Here is a 21,548-nt window from a genome sequence, read left to right on the forward strand (position 1 = left end):
TTCTGTCTCCACTGAGCTGAGCAGAGACCGACATCTCGACTGCTCATCACACCATCCCCATGGTGAAAACCAGCACTGGCCCAGCTCTTGTACATGTTGCATCTCTGGCATAAACTCATTTTGCTGAGACAGTCCAGGTTAAGCAGTCTGATGTAGTAAAAGAGTTGATGCAAACCCGGCTCATCTCAACATAATCAATTTAGTGATCAGCTACACGTGCAATTGTCCTGACTGTAGGAAGACTACATTGGCTTAGCCCCTCTGGAAGTACTCCTGGGAAGGACTTTGTGGTAAAATAGGACCTAAAGTGAGGTGAGGATAAGTCATTGTTAAGGAGTGGTTCATGCTTTGTCTAAGCTCTGTGCTCATTTGCAGTCTTGCTGACAGACAGGCACTGCCTGGTGACTGTGGGCACAAGGGAGCAGGTGACAGGAGTAGACAGGGTCCACCATGCACAAAGAAGTCTAGTGTGATTTGTTTGCAGCATAAAGCAGGAGAAGCTGGGAGCAGGCTGCCTGTGCTCACACACTCACGCAGCCAGGCCAGCCCCAGGTCAGTTTCAGCCTCCCACAATTAGTGAGACAGATTGAATCTAGACTGATCTTTCTACTTTCACAGAGTGAGCCAATTCCAGCAAGAAATCCTCCTTTCCCTGTGTTTCCATGTTAAAAGGAAGGAGACCATGTCAGATTTGTGGATAAATGGGAAGAACAGGGCAAGGTAGAAATAAATGTTGTGCTGATGCCTAGGAAGAGTCATTAGGACAGAAAGATGTCGTCAGTGTGGCCAGGCTGGGGCCGATCCACGTTGCTGTGTTGAAGCTCTGCCTCTGGTCAGGTACTGCAAAAGGCAGGATTCAAAAGGACTGTGCTATTTATTGCACATTTGCAGCATTTTGCAGAGAGTGAGAATCTGGTTCAGAGCAAGAGTTTTTGGCACCAGTAACAGCCTGGACCAGAGCAGTGATGTTTGCTGCAGGAATTCAGAGGAATTGCCTCTTGTTGCTGTTCTTTGACAGATGCACTCAGGTCACTCAGATATTTACTGAGAGAAAACTGAGGTTGTGGGAAAGCAGAGGAGAAGGAACACGTTGCTTCAGTGAATGTACAGGAGCAGGAATATGGTGCTGAGCTAAGCTGGAGTTTGTGTGTCTCTTTGGGGATGAAGTTTTGTAAGGGCAAATGGGAAGTGCAGAGCAGGGGATCAGTCCCTGGTCGAAGCCAGTGGAGGAAGATCAAATATCTGTTTAATGCTGTGTGTCACACCAGCTATTCAGCCAAACTGTGATGACACTAACAGGGACGTTTAACTGAACTGATTCTGGTCTGCCCTCTCAGCCACATCTTCTTGCTGCACTGTGATCAACAAGGACAGCAAAGAAACTGGAAAATTGGGCAGGGCATTTTCAAGGAGCCTGGTTACCCCTGAAGGGTGCAGTGCTCTGTTCACAGCATGGCTGCACAAGCTGTTCTGCCCACACAGCCAAGGCAGGACCTTTCCCACAAAGGGATCTCTCTGTTGCACACAGTATGCTCCGTTTTTAAGGACACCATAAAAAGCAGTCAGAGAAGTGTGACAGAGCACACCACAGCCAAACCAGTTTGTCTTTGCATCACTGCAGAGAGCAGCAGGCAGGCCTGGAGACAACAGCTTGCAAGCTGACTGGCCAGAGAGCTGAGCGAGACAAAGGATGCTTGTCCTGAGATCCATCATGGATGCAGCCATTTCCAAGCTCCCAAAAGTGCGAAGGGATGCTCTCCTAGCTGGCAGAGCAGTGAGGCTTTGTGCATGTTTATCCAGGGCTTTTGCCTGCATGGTGCCAGTGCAAGAGCCGAGAGCTGCTGCTTTTCCTTGACAGCTCAGCTATTGTTGCAAAGTATGATTTAATAGCAAGACTTGATTGCAACATGCAAATGTAGCTGCTGGGGGACTATCTCATAGGTTTGTGGAGATTAGCTGTTAAATTGGCCAGTGCAAAAACATTATTAAGCAGAGAACATAATTACTCATCTTGTGCTTCTGTAGTGTATAGAAGAGACAGATTTGTTAAAAGCCAGCAAGTCCTATATGGAGAAAAAGCTTGTGTAAATGCCACGTCATGTACTGCTGTATGTTGCAGCATATTTTATTAGAGAAGCAACACTTAATAACAGCATTTGGGAACTTGTGGAAGAAATCTGTTATATTATTCTGCATCATAAAAGCAAACCTAATGCCTAGTGTGTGAAGGCTGTGCAGATACTGAAACATCTCCTTTTGGTGATAGTTGATTGCTTTTATGGAGATTGCATCATATGGATATAAACAAATCCAGCACTTGATATGAAATCTGGGAGCCAGGTTTTAGCCTCATGCATCTGTCTTCTCTCTGTGCACGTTCCCTCTGAAATGCATCAAGGTTCCCATTAACACCTTAAACGTAGAAAGTAGAGTCAAAATGAGACTGTCAGCACATACAAAATGAACAACTGGGCGTGTGCTTGCTGTAGTGTAATTCCCTTTCAGTCCTAGAGCAGTCTGTGAGGTTTGTAGAGTAAAAGGCTCATCTGTGTGTGAGGATGCAGGGAGGAGAATTGGAGTGTGGGGATCTCCTTGGTGCTGCAGACCTGATTTGGGAGCAGGCTGTGGTTTGGGGATTTCCTCTTGCCATGTGGCTCCAGTAGCCCAGGCTGGGCTTGTAGGGGGTGATGCACTGGCAGCTAGAGGGCTGAAGTCAGATGCCAAAGTGCATTTGCTTAGTCAAAGTCCTACACAGTTTCAGGAAAATCTTTTAAAAGAGGAGGCAGGAGGACTGAATTAGGGTAACAGCTTGTTCCTAATGGAGTGTAGTTCCTGTAGTCCCAAGTGCTGGCATGGGAATGGGGTGAGGTTGTCATGGCTGTCATTGCTGCTGTGCTGCAGTGGCTGCTGCTCACCCCTCATTCACTTCATTGGACATTTCCTCTCCAGCATCCCAAATGCTCTGCTGAGGCTTCACTTGTCCTAGCAGAAGGAAGTATCCTCCCAAGCCTAAGTGGGCAAGATAAAGATTTCAAGGGGTTTTGATGAGAAGCTCCTTGCCATTCTTTTGTTGCAGCTCAAGAGCTTTTGTGCACCAGTAATTGCTCCCCAGGCTGGTTCCTGTGTGACTCAGAGCTGAATGTGGAGCTTCTGTGTGAACCTCAGCAGTACATCCCAGTCACTCTGAATTTGAATTCATAGTCAGTCCTCCTTCCTCCTTTTGGATGTGTCCATGCAGATGTAGGCTTGCCCCTCACCTGCTCCAAACTGGTAGATTTGCCACAGCTGGAGGCATCAGCTCTTCAGGTGATGCGGGCAGGGAAACAATGCTTGTGGCTAGGCTCGTTTTCCACCCGGAGCCATGACAGCTCACCAGCATCTGCTGGGGTGACTTTGGGGTCCCTGGGAAGCTGGTCTGGCTTTATCCAGCAGCAGCAGCAGCAGCAGCAGCAGCATCATCTCCCTGCTTTCATTACTCAGTGACAAAAATACCTGTGAGTGGTTTGCAAGCCATGAGTGTCAGAGAGGGCAGTTCTGGGAATGTCTGGTATCAGCTGGGGAAGGGAGAATGGCACATCTTGTCATCAGTGAGCATGAAGGGATGGTACCTGCAGCTAGGTGCTGGGAGTGGGTAGAAGCAGAGACTGGGTCTCAGCAGGGGAGACCAGCTGAGGGTGGATCAGCCTTTTGGCAGAGGAGCAGGAGGGGATAAGGGGCAGCATGGGCTGAAATGCTGAGCTGGGGCATCTTAGTCCCTGCACAGGCACATCTCAGTTACAGCTAATTTTATATAATGTTCATTGATAGTTTGTAATGAAGCCAAAAAGTGGGAGAAACCACACAGCAATATTTCTTAAGAGTTTTGCCCCAGTTGCATGAGGGCTGTGTGTTTGAGCTGCCTGCATCTCCCTAAACACCACGTGCACACTTTGAGGCTGTGTATCCAGTGATCAGTACTGATAAATGCCATAAACTTCACGTGGTGGTAGAGTTACAACAGGAGTCTCTGGTAGCCAGGGAGGAGACAGAAGTAATCTACTCCTCTGTTAATCTCCTTTTTTTCTGTGTGTACAGCTTGGGTGTGCAAGAGATCCATCTGTTAAATGGCTGTTAACCTGTTCTCAGAGTCTGGAGTGCAAGAAGTTGTTTGTGTGATCCTCTTCTCTGACAGAACTGGTGCTGCCTGCAGGAGATGCCCTTAGCTGCAAACTGAGGTACTCTAGGAAGAGTTGCAGTAGCTCTTGGTTCCATTAATTATAGAGTTTTACTGCACTGAGTACTGTAGCACATTTGAGGCAGGACCTGCTCCTCACAGGTCCTAGGAGTTTGCCACTGCTGCACTGAAACCCTGAGCTGGAATAAGGCTGTGATAATTAATGGAAGTTAAAGTGCTCCTTCTGCCTGTGAGCTGGTTGGAAATGGAAAAGAAGAACCTGTCACAATTGTGACTGGCTCTAAACTACTGTCAGGCTTTCCTCCTTCCCTTCCCCTGCCCCAAGTGGAAAATTGTATTGGAAAGCAGCAGTTAGAGCACTTAAATCTTTCCACAGTTCATTTCAAGCTCCCTTTCTTCTTCCCAGCCATACCCAGGCCAGTTTGGGGCGCGGATGGGAGTCTCTGGCTGAAACTTGCAGGATGTTAAATAACAATGGGAGAGTGAGTTTCAGAGAGGGTATAATGTGCCTGGATTGCATGTACCCTGAGCTGTATTTCCCATGCTTTGACATTCAGCCCATCCATGCTTCGCTCCCGAACTGTTTCCTTTCCATATGGGATCTGTCTTGGTGTGATATGGAGCAAGCCCAGGCTGAAATGGGGTTGGTGCCTCTCTTGCTGTGGAAGGACATGCTCCCACAGGCATCCACAGAACCTGCTGGTATCTGTTGTGTCCAGACAGCAATAAATGAGCACATGAAGTCTGGGCAGTAACAGAAGCTGTTGTATCCCCTGTGGTGGGTTACCAGATTCTTGTAATCCCTGCCCTTTTCCAGGTTCTTGGATTGTCTGTTTTAACTATTGTGTGTCCCCTTTCTTAACACCTCTTGGCACGGTCATGTTGCTGCTTCAGGCAGTGGTTCTGAGTGGGTTTGTCCCCTGCTGAAACTGGTCAGTGAAGGGTATCTGATGGAGCTTCACCATCCTTCTCAGCTGTCCAGATGCAACAGATCGATCAATTGGAGAAAGCTTCCAAAGTTTTTACTTGAATGTTACTGAGTAACCCTTGGTAAAGAGCCAAAGGCCCAATACATAGATCAGACCCACCCCTTGAGAGATGTCTGCTACCTCTCTGGGGCCAAGTTATAAAAGTGAAAACTTCCCACCCTGGTATGGCCCTCAGATATGGTCCATTATTGATTTTTCACGTAGGCAGCAATGATGTTGCAACAAGAAGTCCAAGGGCATTCAAGAGATACTTCAATGGTTTGGGATGACTAAGGGATCAGGAGAACAGGCAATATCATCCCAATTCTTCAGTTACCGGAAATGATAAGGGAAGAAACAGTAAGAACCAGCAGGTCAATCCCTGGCTCCAGGCCTGGGGTCACTGAAGAATTTGGTGTTTTTCTGCTCATAGGTTACTTTACACAACACCAGGCCTGCTGGTGACAGACAGGGTACACGTCTCAAAGGAGAAAAAGGATTTCTCCTCAAGAGTTAAGAGGGCTCATTGGAAGAGAAAGGGATAAACCCAGGCTTCTTCTAAATGTACATTTCCCCTGTTTATTCAAGGGTTAAGCAGTCGGAGAGACGCAGCACTCATAGCCAGGTATCTGTCAGGCTTGGATTGGAGGCTCACCAAAGCGTGAGGATATATGGTTTTATTTCTGTTTTGTCGTTTGGAGATTGCTACTCAATGTCTGTAGGACAAGAAAGCTCCAGGGCATCTTAGGATATGCCCTGTGCTCCAAGACACATTGTTGTCTTGGCTTTGCAACATTCAAATGCAAAGTCAAGAACTGATGCCTGAAGTGCTCCTTTTCCAAGGATTAAAAGGCACTGCCAAGGCTTTGCAAGATGACAGTGTTGCAAATCTTACCGATCCAGTGCTGAGATCCGTCAGTTTCAGCAGCACAAATGTGCTGACAGATCTGTGTGTCTGCTTTCTTGTGATGGTAGATTTTTTTTCAGGAGGTTGATCTGTGCTGCTGAACTCTGGAAGAGCTGGAAGATAATATTGCAAGAGTTCTTCTTCATTGCACCTAGGTCTTCATTTTAACCAAGCTTCCTTTCATCTAGTAAAACCCTGACCCAAAGGAGCAGTTCCAGGATATCATCATGGATCTAGCTTTGGTTTCTCTGTTCTTAGATGGAGCTGAGGGATCCATAAAAGTCAATGGAGGAACTAGCTGGAGTAACCAGGTTATGACTGTGACAATCAGGGATGGAGGTATTTGCTAAATTCACCCAGCAGCATGTGAGGCTTTGCAGACAGTAGAGGGACTGGGACATATTACAAAGTCCTTTCTTACAATGCAGCTCTGGAGAGTCATCATATCCATCTCTGGACTTGAAGGATACAATTCTCCCTTACAGTGACAGGTCCCGTGCCACTCATCCTCACCTGTTATGGTCTCATTGAAACTGCCTCATCTATCCTCATCTGCCATCTGGCTGGCAGTAGCTGTCACCCACAGCCACACACCCTCCAAGGTGCTGTTCAGGACCCGCTCCCATGGCTTTCTCCATGGGGTGTCCAGCTCCAGTGGGATGTTTATCCATTTCTAATCAATCCCGTTGTGAAAATGGTGCCAATCTCAGCCTGCCTGATGTGTGGGCTCGGTGAAACATGACTGTAAATCCAGATCTGAGCATTTTCTTGTAATGGACAGGGTGGTGAAATTGCACTGCTGCCTTTAACCTCAGGCTGTCCTTTAGACCAAACTAGACTCTTCACAGCCCCTGCATCAGTAAATCAAACAGCTTTTGAATCGATGCACATAAAAGTCAAGGGAGAGAAGTTCCAGATGGAAAAGACCCACTGTGCCTTGAGCTGGTCCTGCTGCAGAGGGGATAAGGCTCTCTGAGGAATTCAAGGCAAAGCTCCAAGCCTGCTGGCTGAGGCCAGGCAGGGTGAGAGTCCTGCCTGGGGAAATATGTGGGGTGAGGGGAGACTGCCTAAATTTCCTGCAGCTTTTCCATTTTGCTCATCTCTGCATTTTATTCCCTTGGCTTTATTTTTTGGGCAAGAAAACGGATGTTGGTTGTATATTCAACAAACCAAATATGTTCGTTCTCCTGATCATTGTTTTTCACTCAGGGCTATCTTTGACTTTTCCTTAGAAGCATGTTTTTCTCACCTAATATTTAGTTTAAGATCGTAGGAGCTGGATATAAAACCTTCTGGGACATTGTAATCTGCCAAGAGGCTGCTTGAAAGCAGAAGTTATCCAGAGTATTTCAGTAGCATATTTAGAAAACATCACCCCTAAATTCTCTGTTGCCCATTTCCCTTTCATTTCCCTGCCAACTTTTATTGGCTATTTTAACCCAAATCTGCTGTTGGTGTCCCCCATACCTTGCTTCCCTCCCCCTCGGGTTTCCATGTCTTTGAAAGTCCTGGTAACCAGAAGGTTCATGATTGCTTTGCAGTCATTTCAGACCAAGAATAATACAGCCAGAGCCAGCTGGATCCCTCGCTCTGTATTGATACAACTGTTCCCCTTAACCTGCCCACACTCAGTGCTACAACTGCAAATCTGAGGTTGAACCAGAGCAATGTGAGCCCTGACCCATGGCCCTGCCTGGAAAGCAGCACCCCCAGCAGAGCATCCCATGGCCAGGGAGCAGCTACCTTTGGGTGTTGTCTGCTGGGGACCTTGGGAACTTGCTAAGTTACACGTGTTTTTCTGACACAGATCTTCTCAGGAGCAGTGGTCCTAGAGGTTGTTCTGATTGCCTTGATCTGCAGCAAGTTTGTCTTGAGCAGTCCTCCGCTGGCAAGGCCCTTGCTGAAGGCTGACCAGTCTGGGTGATTGCTTCTCCTCGAGGTCTCTTCCCATGATCCCAAACAATACTTGTGAGCATGGTTAGGAAGTGGAACAAGCACCCTGAGAGGCTGTGAGAAAGTTGAATGTGGGGATTGCTAGAACTCAACTGGAAAAGGCCAGCCTAATCCAACTTTGAAGTTACTCTGTATTGCTTGGACCAGAGACTTGCACCAGAAGAGGGCATTACTTGGCAAGTGACTGCCTGACTTCCACTTCATGAACATCAGGGGTGTATGCTGAGTTGTTGTGCCACTGCTGCCTCTTTGGCTGCTGGATTATGTGGGTTACTTTCCGTGGTTTTGATATTTTAAACTCTTTTTTTGTTATCTTTTGTTGTTCATCTCTTCATGAGTTTCTGCAGACTCCTCCTTGTTTGTCCCTGGGTCACATCCTGGTTGGTAGATGTATGCTCTCCCAGTCATTGACTGTCTCAGAGTATGCCTCTAGTCTGGAATGTTCATCCAGTATCATTTCCCTCTTGACCATCAGATTATCTCCTGCTTTGGAAGTAATCAACTCTTTAATGCCAGGTAAACTAGGAAAAAGCAAGTCCAGAGGCTAAAGGGTGTAACACACACAGGATGTGAATATCTCCTCAGCAGGAATGTCTGGGAGAACAGTAGCTGATGGGGAATGTGAAACAGGAAGGCTGGTTCTAGCAGTCTGTGACTCCCTGCGGCACTATCAGTTCTCCGGGTGATTAACTGTTTGTTCCTCCCTTAATGAAAACTTGTCTCAGATGAAACCACCATAATAGAAAGCTGATGTTCTGGAGCATTCCCAAGTGTAAGTTAATATTTACAAGCTATCAGGTTCAGGTTTTATCTCCATCCCTTGCTGGCACAGAGATAAAATCCTTTTAAAAATCCCTTCTGATCTTTCTAGTTGATGACATGGTTTTAGTAAGACACTTTCCATATGGAAGGGGTAAATATCTTAATGTAAATGTAAGTTTTTCCCATCATTTCTGGGACTAGTAACAGATGAAGAGCCCCCCATGTACCAGGGACCATGACTTACAAGGAAGCATAAATGATGGACAGTATCTCTGCAGGATACTTGTGCTAGGAAATGTCAGAATATTATTTCTGCCTCAATGGCTTAAGGCCATGTTTACCTAATGGACTTACACTTGCATTTTGCAGGTATTGTGTTAATATTAATGTGTTGTCTGAATTGTTAATATTTCTTCACTTCAACATTATATTAATGAAGGCTGCAGGGGATGGAGAAAAGACCGGGCTAATTAATTAAATCGGCAAAAAGCATCTTTAACTTTCCATCATGCTGCCCTTTGCTTCCACCTAATAGGTCTTGGCATTTCTGGTCAGCAGCCACGTAACACACGCTGCTGTATGGAGCACTCAGCAACGCACTTGCTAATTTTTCTGACCCATAAATCACTTGCATAAACTTTTAATGGTGAGGAAAAGTGCCTTTCATTCCTGTTTCCTCTTTCCAGTGGGAAAGGCAGGCTGATAACAGGCAATGCTGGCCTGATGTGTGGGGCTGGAGACTTTCCCATCAGCAGAGGGACTGTCTGCATTCATTCAGGAATTCTTTCCATTCTCCTCCTAGCCAGACTCTGGATGACATTAATATTATGTGTCTTGTCATAAGCTGTGCTTTGGGAGCCAGTGGCATATCAGACTGCACGTCTCAGGAATGTGGACTGCCCGGCTTGGACACTGGCTGTGAGGTATCTCCTCTCTCCTCTGCCCCGTCCCAGCCCAGCCTGACTCTGAGCTCATTCACCCACCAAAATTACCATGGACTGGAGAAAACTCAGCTCTCAGGTCCCTTTCAGCAGCACTCCAGGGGCTTCTTTGTGGCCCATGAAAAAAGGGATCTGGAAGGCCATTCCTGAATGGAGGTCTTCCTCTGTGCGTGATGCTGAGAGTAAAGTCCTCTGCCCTGGGCTCAAAAATGTGGTAGTCATGAGAAAATTGTGGAGAACAGTGGAGCTGAGACTGAGGGAGCCTGCTGAAGTTGTGCCTCCCCATCCTGTGTGGCCCAGCACTTGCATACAGGTCTAGGCTTTCATCCCTGACCCACAGCAGCTGAAGACTCTGTTTTGGCACAGAGGGGCACTTGAGCACCACGCCAGGAGTCTGAAGGTTGTCACCAATTAGCATGAAAAGGAGCAGACTGCAGTCATATTAACGTTTAATGAAGAGGCACAGCCCGCAGTGATTGCGTCCTCTGCAACACCAACACTTCAGTGCAAGGATGCCTCCTTTGCCATTTGAATCAAGACAGGAGGGAGGATGGCAGGACAGGCAGGTATTGACTTTATCCCTTCCATATAAACCACAGATGAGGGTGAGGAGCTCCAGGCTGGGCAAGGGGCCTTTTCTACCCCCACAGCTGAGAGCCAAGAGGTCCCAAAGGCTCTGTGGCCGCTTGTGCCGTCCAGCACTGCGATGTCTGGCCTGACGCTGTGCTGCCAGATGAAGTCAGCAATTTCATTTAACAGGGCTGCAAAGTGGCGCTGATAATTTCAAAGAAACTCAGGCAAGTGGCTGAGGTTTTTCTAGCGGTCTTAATCCCTGTGTGCAAACCAGTACATCAGGCTTTAAGCAATTAATTCCTAATCGTGCCAAATGCCTTCAGGAGCTCAGCATCAGCATTGAGAACTTAAAACAGTTTTCCACTGTACCATAGATAATTTGGATAAAGCAAAGAGAGCAGCCTTGTGGCATTTCCAGCCTCAAGGTGTGAGAGTGGTCCATAAGTGACATTTGTATTCAGAGAACCCTCCCATGCATTTGTGTTGTAGGCATCTATTACTGGGAAGGCACCATAGCTAATATAAAGGGCATTCTTTATACCCCGGAAAAGGTGTTCATTATAGGGAAAAGCCATTCTAGCTTAGTAAGAAATGAATCTAAAACTGCCTCAGAGCTGCTATTCTCATCAAGTTTCAATGGTAGCAGTTTTAACCAAGAGTTAATTGAGCAATCTCAGAAAGTGGAGTAATTCCATTATTCAGCTATGCTTTGTACAAGGCTACTGCTAGCTGTGAGAGGAGCACAAATGACTTTCATCAAGCCAGGAACCGCCAGCATTTTTGCCTTTTACTACTTTTTCTTTCAAAAAAAAAAGTAGGTCTTTTGGTCTTTTGGCAACTGTCATTGGCAACAGGAGCTCCACACCAACATTGCAAGGCTCATATGTAACACTGTAATCCAATTTTTTTGGATAATAGGAGATTTGATTTTCATGGCTCTTCAGGCAGCAGTGCTGTTCCAGAGTGGATGGCTGAAGATGCTCCTGTTGGTTGGATAGGCAGAGTGTCACCAAGAAAACAGCAGACTGTTCTTGAATAATTTTGCATGGAAAATTGCCATGGCAAGTGCCGGCCCAGCTACTCACCAAAGAGCATAATTGTGTCATTGGCTGCGCTCTCAAGAGATGTGGGATTAGCTAATGTTGGTTTTAGAAGAGCTTTTATAGAAACCTCTCAAGTTCCTCTGCTTCATGGAAGAGCTGTAATCAAAAATAAGGGAACACGATTTCGGGAAGAAAAAGTCATACCATATCCAGCATCTTTGGACCTAACACCTTTGGAGAGGGTTTGTTGGTTGAGCCGTGGTGCTGTTTCTTTACTGTTTTTCTTCAGCTGATGCTGCTCCTGTTGGATGTGAAAAGGACTATTTGCAGCCTTATGTGGAAGGTGACTTTGTGGGTGAATGCAGCAGGATTTAGAATCCCATTTGCAGGGGGTGGCTGTAGATCTCCTGTTTGCTATGAGATTGTGCTGTAACAATAATTCCTTCCAAGCCAGCAGAGAGCCAGGCTCCCAGCAATGTACTGCCCTCAGCAAGGAGACATAAATCCATCAATGTCTTTAGAGCTCTCTTAGACACACACAGACACATCAGGGCTGTCTTTCTCAGCACCAGCCTTTTGTGACACTGTTTGGTTCCAGTGTGATGCTGTCAAAGCTATACTGTCCTAACCCTGCTTGGACCCAGCATGGAGCTGGACGCCACTGAGGCAGGCACATAGATATGGACTGAGAAACAAGAGGCCTTTGACTGCAGGTTGAAGCATGAATCCATGCTGATCTGGCATGGTAAATCTATCCATAGATGGGAAGAAATTTGAATAGCAGAAGTCTTGTTCCTTTTGTGGGAGGGAGCGTGTGCTATGAGAGAGAGAAAAGATGGAGAGGACCAGATGAGATATTGCAATGGGTTAGGAGAAAGAACTTTGTAACCCTTTGTAGAAGAGGTTGGTCACATTTGACTCGAGTCTGAACTGCTGGAAGAATGCTGAGGATTTGCTTGGTGGCAGCTCACCCAGCCAGAGAGACCACCATTGGAAAGGGGGCTCAGACTCCAGCTCAAAACAGTTCAGCTCCATCCTTTTGGGAGCAGGTTTCCACAATGAGCTACCCATGAAGAAAAGACCAATTTCTCTAGCCCATCAAAAGCAAAGAACCCTGCCATGGAAGAGCTGTGTGCTGTTTTGGGTTTTTCCCTCACACCTCAGCTGTGATATCTCTTACAACACCTGGATATACCCATCAGTTACATCTTGTAGGGAGGGGATGGAGGTGTAGAAGGCATTACAGGGGAACAGCTGTGTTCATCTGTCCAGCCCCACCTCACTGCCCTTTGCTCTGAAGCCCCTGGGTCTGTTACCCTACTGGAACAGCAGGTGTTTTAGTGTCCTTTTACTTTAAGGAAGCTGCCTGCCTCCTTCCTGCATTCACTGGATTGCACACAAAGTACTCCTTGTCTCTCCCTTTCAGCAAACCCTTCTTAGCTAATGTCATTTGTCAAGTTAATCAGGGAGAGTGGACACTTCGATGGCTGCTGTGCAGCCTAGCTGCATTGCCATGGAGACAAGCAGCCAAATAGGCATTTTACTTGCCCTGCCTCTCTTTGCAGATTTGCCATGAAAAACCATTATTTTATTTGCCATCAACCAAACTGCTTGCTGAGGGCATCAGTAGTTTTTCAAGGTTGCTATCTGGAGATTGGGAAAGGTCTATCTGACATGTAATGAAGCAAATAGTAATGCTGATACTAAAGCAGGTCAAGGGTCTGAATGTGTAGCTCCTCTTTCCACATCCCATAGATGTTTGACACTGGCAGGAGTTGTCTGAGAGGAATTACAGCCCACTAGCTTGAGTTTGGGGATGTTATCAAGATGTCGTCAGTCCTCTTCAGCTGGATGGTTTCATAGGTGACCATTTCCCTACAGAAGCTATGACTATCAAAAATACTTTGAAAAGCATCAAGACTTGTGTTTAAGAACATCTCAGGAGCTTGAAATCTCCCCAGAAGTTGGTGAGGTTTAGGCACTGGCATGCCATGGTCACATTTGAAACTCGGGTGAGTGTGAGCCCATACACTTCAGCTAACCTCTTGCAGGCAGGCTGAGGACGAGTTTCATCCATGTAACTCCCAAGCAAAATTTGGATATTGAAAAAGCTGACAGGAGATGTACATATTACAGAACGCAAAAGCCATCCCATCCCTCCCTCTCCTTGCCCTCACATGTGCACATGTTAAGTGATGCATGGAACAGGTTTGGAAATGCTCCCTCCTGCAGTGTGGTTAGCAGGACAGCTGGGATCTGCAGGCACCTATGGGAGGGACAGCCACCTGTTGACCCCTAGCCCTGTCTGTGAGATGGCAGAGGAAACCTCACATCAGCACAGAAAGGGCAAAAGTTCAGATCAGATTGTTTATGGGATTTTGTGGAGCCAGGAGCCAAGGATAGCTCAGCTAATCCAGGGGAAACTGTAACGATGGCGTTAGAATGCATTTCACATGGGATTCATTCAGCGCGCGTTCAGATGGACCAGTCTTTCTGTCTCCGTTTTTTTAGCCATTAAATATTTTTCTTTGTACTCCTGTCTGCCAGCTGCACTGAGCCAGACTCCAAGCTGGGCTGTTTTAAGAAAAAAACCCACAGAAACCCCAAAACCTCTTGTCGTTTGACCTGCTGACAAGTTAGCAGGGCTTCAGCACAGCTCCCAGCAGCATCAGCAGCAGCCGCTGGGCTGGATCCATGCTCTGCCAGCCAACCTCTGCTCCCACCAGCCCAGCATTCATTGCTTTTCTCCAAGCCACAGTGTAGTGCTTGCTTAGTTGGAGCCCTGGTGAGAACATGAGCTAAAAGTGCAATTGAAAGGCCACATGGGGAGGGCAGGAAGGCAGCAGCTTTGCTGTGCCCTCCAGCTCCTCAGCACCTGAAGCCTTACTGGCTTCATGGGCAGTCCTAGCCCTGGCTCATCTTCCTGAGTCACCAACATCCCATGCAGTCTCAGTGTGAGCTCCTCTTGGGATTAAGGTTTTTCTTTCAGGTGCAGTGAGGTCACCACATTAAGCTGTTTCATGCAGATCTTGTCTCCTGTCTGTGTCCTTAGCCCCAGACCCCATTGCTCTGCTGGAAGAGGTAGCGTGGCTTAACTCCAGGCACGGATGCCAGCTCCTTCACTGTCCCCAGCCTGTTCCCTCTGACCCTGGCAAGCTCTCACATGCTCTGGATTACCCCAGCTGTGACTAGTGCGTACTGGAAGCTGCTTTTCTTTCCCTGAACTCCTGATGTTTGGAACAAATCTGACTAGGAGTTATAGAGCAGCCCCACACTCTACTTCCCTTTCAAGCTTGCAGGAGTGCTGCAGCAGGGTGCATTTGGGGAGCTCTATGATCCTGCAGTGATCCAGAGCTGGGAAGGACCCTCTGTCCCTTCAGGGGGTTTTGGCATCAGTCCACTGGGCATTGCAGCCTTCCCAGGGCATTCTGGTTTGTTAGCCTGAGCTGACACAAACCAACCCATCAGATCCTGGGGCTTCTTTTCCCCCCAGATACAGGAGTGTCCAACCTTATCCGTGTTACCTGATCCTTGAAAGCCTGAACTGCAGATGCATCTCCCAGAGCCTGCCTCTACCTTTGGGTGAGAGAGCAAGAATAGCTTTTCAATTCTGAATATCCATGGTCGCATCCTGCACACCCTGTCATGGGTGCAAAGCTCCTGGGTGCTTCCCAGGATGGGATTTTGCAGAGCAGAGTGGGTGGTATGTGCTGTTAGTTTTACTTCAAGAATAAAAGCATCCCTGGCAGGACGGTGCTCAGGTATGAGCTTCCATTTAGTACCTACAACATCAGAACAAAGATATGTCCTGGAAATTGTAAAAGCCCAAGCCACAGAATGATAAAACAAAATGCAGAACTAAATTATCAGGTGGAAATTGCATCCAGCCTAAAGTGTCACTGTAGATGGGAGATGAAGGGTTTACACTCCAGTGCTCAACAGGAGCAGACACACCAGGGTCTGCTGCAGCATTTGCTCATAGTGTTCATCTGTGGGACATGCAATGAGCACATGTTGCCTGTGACAAGGAGGAGATTTTGTTCACAGGTGTTTATTGCTTTGTCCTTAAAAATGGGCTTGCATCTCCTTCCATAGAGGCTGCAGTTCAAGGGAGATGCAGGGGGACTCCATGGCCAACCTTTGCCCAAGTGTGCTTCTGTGTAGCTGAGGCTAATGCTGGAAACGCCTCCCTCTTTGCTTGCACCAAAGCCCATGGGAAGGAGAGGTGCAGCCTTTTGCAGTCTGCCCTGTTTTCTGTGCCTCGCTGCGACCTGGCTCGGGCAGAAAGGGCTTCCCAGGAGTGAACATGGGCTGGCACAGCTCACACCTGTCCTCGGGCCATGCTCCCCACGTGCTGCTCGGTGAGGCTGGTGTGTCCCCCACTCTCCGGAGATGGGGATGCCTGTGCCGTAACCCGCTGCCTGCCGCTGGCTGTCCTGCGGCCGGGGTGCCCAGCGCCCCCGGGCCACACTGTCCTGGACCCCCTGGAGCCGCTGGCCATAGAGGGACCGAGGTTGCCATCTGCCGGTTCTGCTGCACAGGAACAGCAAGAGCCTGGCTCAGCCCCCTTGGAAGTGGCCCCTCAGGAGTGTGTCCTGATCCTGCTCAGCATTGCCCACCCGCAACCCAGCCCTTGGCCTTTGGCAGAATGTCCCCATGGACAGGTGTTCCAGGGGACAGGGCAGGCAGCCCATTCCCATTCAGACCATGCTTCTCCTGCCCTGCTCGCACTGCCCCTGGGCCAGGATGTGCCTCCTGCCCTCCCTGTGGGGCCTGAAGTGTTGGCCTCTGGCACAAAACCCTCTGTGAGAATCCACAGGGCTCTTAATAAAAAGAGCTTCTTCCCATTAAAGACTAATATTTCTACTGCTGATGATCACTCTCAGGTGCTTATTTCTCCTCCAGGTTTGTCTTTATTTCCTTTCTCTTTCTAGTTCTTGGCAAGTACTCCCAGCTGAGAATGTATGACTGCTGTAGGAGTACCCCAGGAGTTCAGCACCCTGTACATCTCACCTGGGCAGTCTCCCCGGCAGTGGCCAAGGTTGGGAGCTGCAGGAACACCAGCTGCAGCCCTTGTCCCCCAGCCAGCCCTGCAAAATCACTGCTTTGCCTGCAGGAGCAGCAAGGCTGAGCTGGCACAATCAGCAGTAGCTCACTCAGGCATTGCTGGGAGGATGAGGTTACTTCTGTAAATCTATTATCTTTTTTGGCAATTAGCACCAGTTAGGAGCCCTGGGAATACATGCAGGAAATAGCAGGAAGCCCAGTTAAGCACATCTCTTACTTATCAAGCCCAGTTAAACAAGTCCCCCGTGGCACAGCCCTGCTGCTGGTAGCACAGCCCATACACACGCCAAGGATGATCTCTAGCACTGGGATTGCTTTCCTGAGCACTGTGCAACCCCAGAGGTTTCCATTCAATGCATGAACATTCAGAGATGGAAGGTGAGGGGCTCACCCCAGCCTGGAATACCCCAGCGCTCTGGAGATCGTCTGGAGGAGTCTGTGGAGTCCCTGGATGCCAAAGGCAGCCCTGCTGGAGCAGCGCTGGTGGCTTGTCCTGCCTGGGGACGGTGCTGTGTTGTGCTGTGGGTGGGAGCCTGGCGTGGGGCAGGGCTCAGTGCCTGGGCCTGACCACACATGTCAAGCTGGGGATGGGGGAACGAGCGAGGCGCTGTTTGCTCTGGCCCAGGAAGACAGAGAAGTGTGTTTGTTTTCCGTGCTATCTCTCGCACGGCGTTTGTTTTGCTTGTCAAGCGTTTCAGGAGATAAAATGACCTAAAGGGAGATTATTTTATCCTAATTTAAGCTGTCAATTTATCACTGACTTCTGCTTGTCTGCGCCAGCAGGACAGCTTACTCTGAGTCCCTGGGGAGCCCCTCGCTAGAAAGTGAGAATTTGGGGGGGATTTGCTGCAGTCTCACAGCTAATCTGTGCTTATGTCAGCAACTACAAGCTGCTCCCCTGTCCTCCTGTGTCATATTAGTTCCAATTACTGTGGACTGGCTAGGCTTCCTAGGGGCCTCCCCTGTCTAACCTGGGCCTGGGGTTGTTTTTCTCGTGCTGCAGGCTGGTGGAAGAGTTCATGCTGCTAGCAAACATGGCTGTGGCCCATCAGATCTACCGCTCCTTCCCCGAGCAGGCCTTCCTCCGCCGCCACCCCCCGCCCCAAACCAAGCTGCTGAAAGACCTCATGGACTTTTGCAACCAAGTTGGCCTTGACATCGACTTCAGCAGCGCAGGGACCCTGCATGTGAGTGCGCTGGCCTGGCAGGGCCAGGGGGACAAGGGTGGGCAGCTACGTGATGGCACGTTCATGGCAGCATGTTCTTCATTCCCTGTCCCTCTATGCCCAAGCACAACTGACAACTATGCCATGCCATGCCAAAACACCGCGCTCACTCGCTATTGATCTATTCGCACTGGGCAGGGGTGGCCCAGCCTGGCCTGGTCAGCCATATTGTGCACAGAGATTAGAGCAGGGTGGGAAGGACCTTGCAAGTGACCCCTGCACTGCCCTCCCTGCAATGGGAAGGATGTTTCTGTGCAGGAGCACTCACTGGGACACTCAGATTTCCTTCTCTGGGCAGGGAATTTGCTCCATAGCACAAGGAAAGTAGCTCTCCATGGGGCTGTTTCTGTCTGGGCTGGTGCAGGTCTCAGGGAGGGCAGGGTGGGGAGTGGGGTGACTGGGAAGGACTAGAGAGCAGTTCTGGGAAAGGTCAGATGCAGCCAGTGCAAGAAGTGTCCAACCACTCCTCTGCTGAGCATGTCCTGAGGCTGAACTCCAGCTGAACAGCACCGCGCAGCTTCCAGGATTTTCTTTACTCACCGCAACTGGACTGTGGATAATCCTCGGTTAATCCCATCCCCGCTGGCCTGCCACACGCCCCTCCAGCAGCTGGGACCGCTTTCCCTGCTTGCTGGCTGTGCCCAGCCTGTATCAGCAGAGGCAAGGCTGCTCACTCAGCTCCTTTCCTGCACTTTGAACCCTCCAGCCCTTCCTCACTGCTACCCCCAGGCAGTGACCTCCCCATGTCTCCCCAGAGTCCCATTAGTCCCTGTGCTGAAGTTCTCAGCAGCTGAATGGGAGCCAGGCACGGGTCACAAGAGGGTTTGCAGCCTCTCTGTCACACTGCACAACTGGGGGCAAAGCCAGCAGTCCCCATGCCCTGGTGCTCCCTGCCAGTGACCCCAGGAGGAGAGCCAGTGCTCAGGACTGTGTATGCAGTTCTACTGGGGCTGCTGGGACCGCAGCAAAGCCCAATTTCTTGTGCACCTTTTGGCTTACAAGGGGATTTTCAGGAAGAAGGGGAATTTGGCTTTGACAGGGTGCTGTTAGCACCAGTAAGGTCTGCCTGGGTCGCTTTACCACCATAACCAGCCAACACTGAACGTTCTCTCTTTTCTCCTCCAGAAAAGCTTAAGTGAAACATTTGGTGCTGACAAATATTCCAGAGCAAGGAAAGAAGTGCTGACCTACATGTTCTCCAGGCCCATGCAGGTGAGAACAGCGCTGTGCTGTTGGCCATGTCTGCTTGTAGCTTTCTGCTGTGGCTTTATCTTCAGTCCTTGCCCCTTCTTGAACCAGGCTGGTTGTTGCACACAGAGGGAGTGAATGAATACTGAATGTGGTGTTCCAGGGCTGCCAGCAGCTTCCTCCAGTACCTCCAGCCCTGTGCAGCTGGCACTGGAGGCACTGGAGCAACAAAGCTTCACTGGATGGCAAGGTTAGGCTGAGTCTTTCCTCACTGCCCACAGTGTCCCTGTTATTAGTGGTTGGGATATTTCACCCTTGAAGTTGCATGAGACCTGTTAGCAGACTCACGAGGACCCAGCCCTGTGAACAGCTGGTGGTGGGTGCCATGGTTCATGTTTGTGTCATTTCATCACATCATGGTATCCCAACTGGTCCAAAGAAGGAATTAGGAGTAGGGCTGTGCAGCTGGCCATAGGGACAGTCTGGTACCTGCTCTTGGAAGAAGGAAAGTTCTGGAAATCCTTCAGTCTCCCTCCAGCCCAGGTGACTTTCTTTGACAGTCTCTGCAATGGAGACTTGTGCTGCTCTCACCAGTTGTTGTGTTTAGTGCATCTGTAGCTCAGGACACTTGCCTGGATGTTTATCACTATCATGAAAAATTTTTGTGAGGCATCAGCTGCCTCACAACCTCTTCTGAGGAAAGTCCTACCCCGTGGGGAGAAGGGGCACGTTCCTGAAATGATCTCTCTGCTGTGGCCTGCTTATCACTGCAGGAATTAATCATCTTCCCAACATCACTCATTTGACTGTCACTCTTGTAATTAGCTTATTTGCTTCATGTACTCATTAGCAGTGCCTGAAGTCCTGCTGTGTTTCCGGGACTTAATGCTTGTTTGCAACTGGGGCTGGGGTACGAGGCCATTTAGTAAATCACCCTCTCATGTGTGTCCAGCTCAGGAGGGCTGCTTTGTAAAGAGCAGGGAGTGTCCTCTGGAGCTGGATGTGTTGTCCCAGATCCTGTATCCTGATTTGGGTTATCCTGGTCCCCTTCTGTCACATCCTCCTTTTCTGGTGGAAGGTGCACTGGTGACATGAGTTCCTTTGAGTCCCTCTCTGTCCTGCTGACTGTGGCACAAGCCTGGGCTTTGCTGGTAGCAGCACATGGAGCAAGCCTGGCTGCTGGCCAGGATGGATGAGCCAGGAGAAAGTTCTGCAGTGGCATCAAGGAGGAGATGGGCTTTTGGGGACCCATGGACTTGCTGAGATCTTACCTTTGGTGGTGTCCTGAGACTGGTTGGAGAAGTGGTGGGAGCGCTTTCAGATACCACACAGGGGCTCTCATTAAGATTTAGCATTGTGAATACGTTAGATTTCTTTACATGAAAGAGTTATCAAGGTTTTGGAGATGAAGTCTTCTGCAGAGTAGATACAGAGAAAGAGGCACTTTTAGAGGAGATATTCCACAAGACATGATTTTGGCAGGAATTAGTCTCATTCCATCATCAGAAGACAAAGGTGCCTGTGTGTTCAGGTGTGCTGTGCAGGCCACCCATACGTGGCAAACCTGCTGCCTGGCACACTCCCATTATAGGCAAAGCACTTGGAAAGGGGCAAACAGCTTCCAGGAGAAAGGAGCTTTCCCTGAGAGGAGTAATTTTTTTGCTGTCTGCCACCAGCATGAGAGCAGATGGAAGAATCAGCCCCATCCTGCTCGATGTCGTGGTCCCTCATGGGGGAGAGGACAGATTTGAGTGTTGGCAGCTGCAGAGCACAGCCACTGAGGGGCCCAGGCCGGTGGTGAGGGCTGGGCCATTGCTCTGGCAGATGGCGCAGCGAGACCGTCTGGTCAGGGCACTGAGAAGTCACCTGTATCCCTGCACATGTCACAGCTCCCAGTGATAAAGCTGATGCTTTAGGGACAAGGCTGCAGCTAAATCAGCCAAAATAACCTGTCCACAGGTTTAACCCCTGGTTGTGCCGAGCCTGTGTCTTCCCTCTTCACTGCATGATGGTGGTCAAGACTTCAGCCTCTTGGAGGAGGAGGGAGATGGGAAGCAACTGGTAATGCGTGTGCCTGAGGGCATGCCTGGATTGGCATGCCAGGAGCCTTGTAACAGATGAAGGAGCAGTGACACACCATTTTTCAGGGGCTCAGTCACTCAGGGATTCAATCTGTCCGTGAAAGCAAAGCTGCCCCTGGTTGGCTGGGGCTGATTTATTTCCAGGCTCCTTGCAGTTCTCCGGGGATTGCAGAAACTCTGGGGATTTGAGACCTCTTGTGAGTCAAATCTGTTAATGAGAAAACATCTGCTTCATGCCAGGCTGATGTCACTGGGTTGTGCTGTCACTGTGGTGAGGATGGTGTCAGATACACACCGGACTGGGCTCCCTGCGGGCTGCAGCTCTACCATGGCCTAGGGGAGTATTTTTGCTGGGATACTCAAAGAGCTGCAAATGTCAGTGAGACCCATGGACTGCCAAAAGAGTATCCAAAATGGTGCTGGACCCCACAGTGGCCAGTATATCAATCAAGACACAGTGCCCCAGACCACAGCAAGCAGCACAGGACCGTCAGCATCTTTTCTAACTTTAAGCAAGATGGGGTGTAACTTGAAACACTGCTGGGCATAGGGCAGGGATGGGCCCTTCCCAGTGTCTTTCTCAGAGCAGGGATTTTGACTGGTGCTCTGCTTTTTGCCTGCCTGGCTTTGTAGGGGCCTTCCTTCTGGGCTGCTGCCCAGAAGCC

General features: G+C 49.2%; 1 protein-coding gene across 2 annotated transcripts in view; it reads left to right on the plus strand.

Moving 5' to 3' along the window:
- DIS3L2 (DIS3 like 3'-5' exoribonuclease 2) overlaps positions 1-21,548 on the plus strand; it is a 180,281-nt gene that overhangs the window by 152,860 nt on the left and 5,873 nt on the right. For both annotated transcript variants that reach the window (XR_014616419.1, XM_084212427.1), the window contains exons 16-17: positions 17,392-17,575; positions 18,740-18,826. Coding sequence is in view for 1 of the 2 variants with exons in the window: in XM_084212427.1 (XP_084068553.1) it covers positions 17,392-17,575; positions 18,740-18,826 (271 nt within the window). In the remaining variant the exon portion in view is untranslated. The remainder of the gene's footprint in view (positions 1-17,391; positions 17,576-18,739; positions 18,827-21,548) is intronic.

Source organism: Fringilla coelebs, assembly GCF_963513975.1.
Source record: "Fringilla coelebs genome assembly, chromosome: 10".
In the NCBI taxonomy this organism is placed as follows: Eukaryota; Metazoa; Chordata; class Aves; order Passeriformes; family Fringillidae; genus Fringilla; species Fringilla coelebs.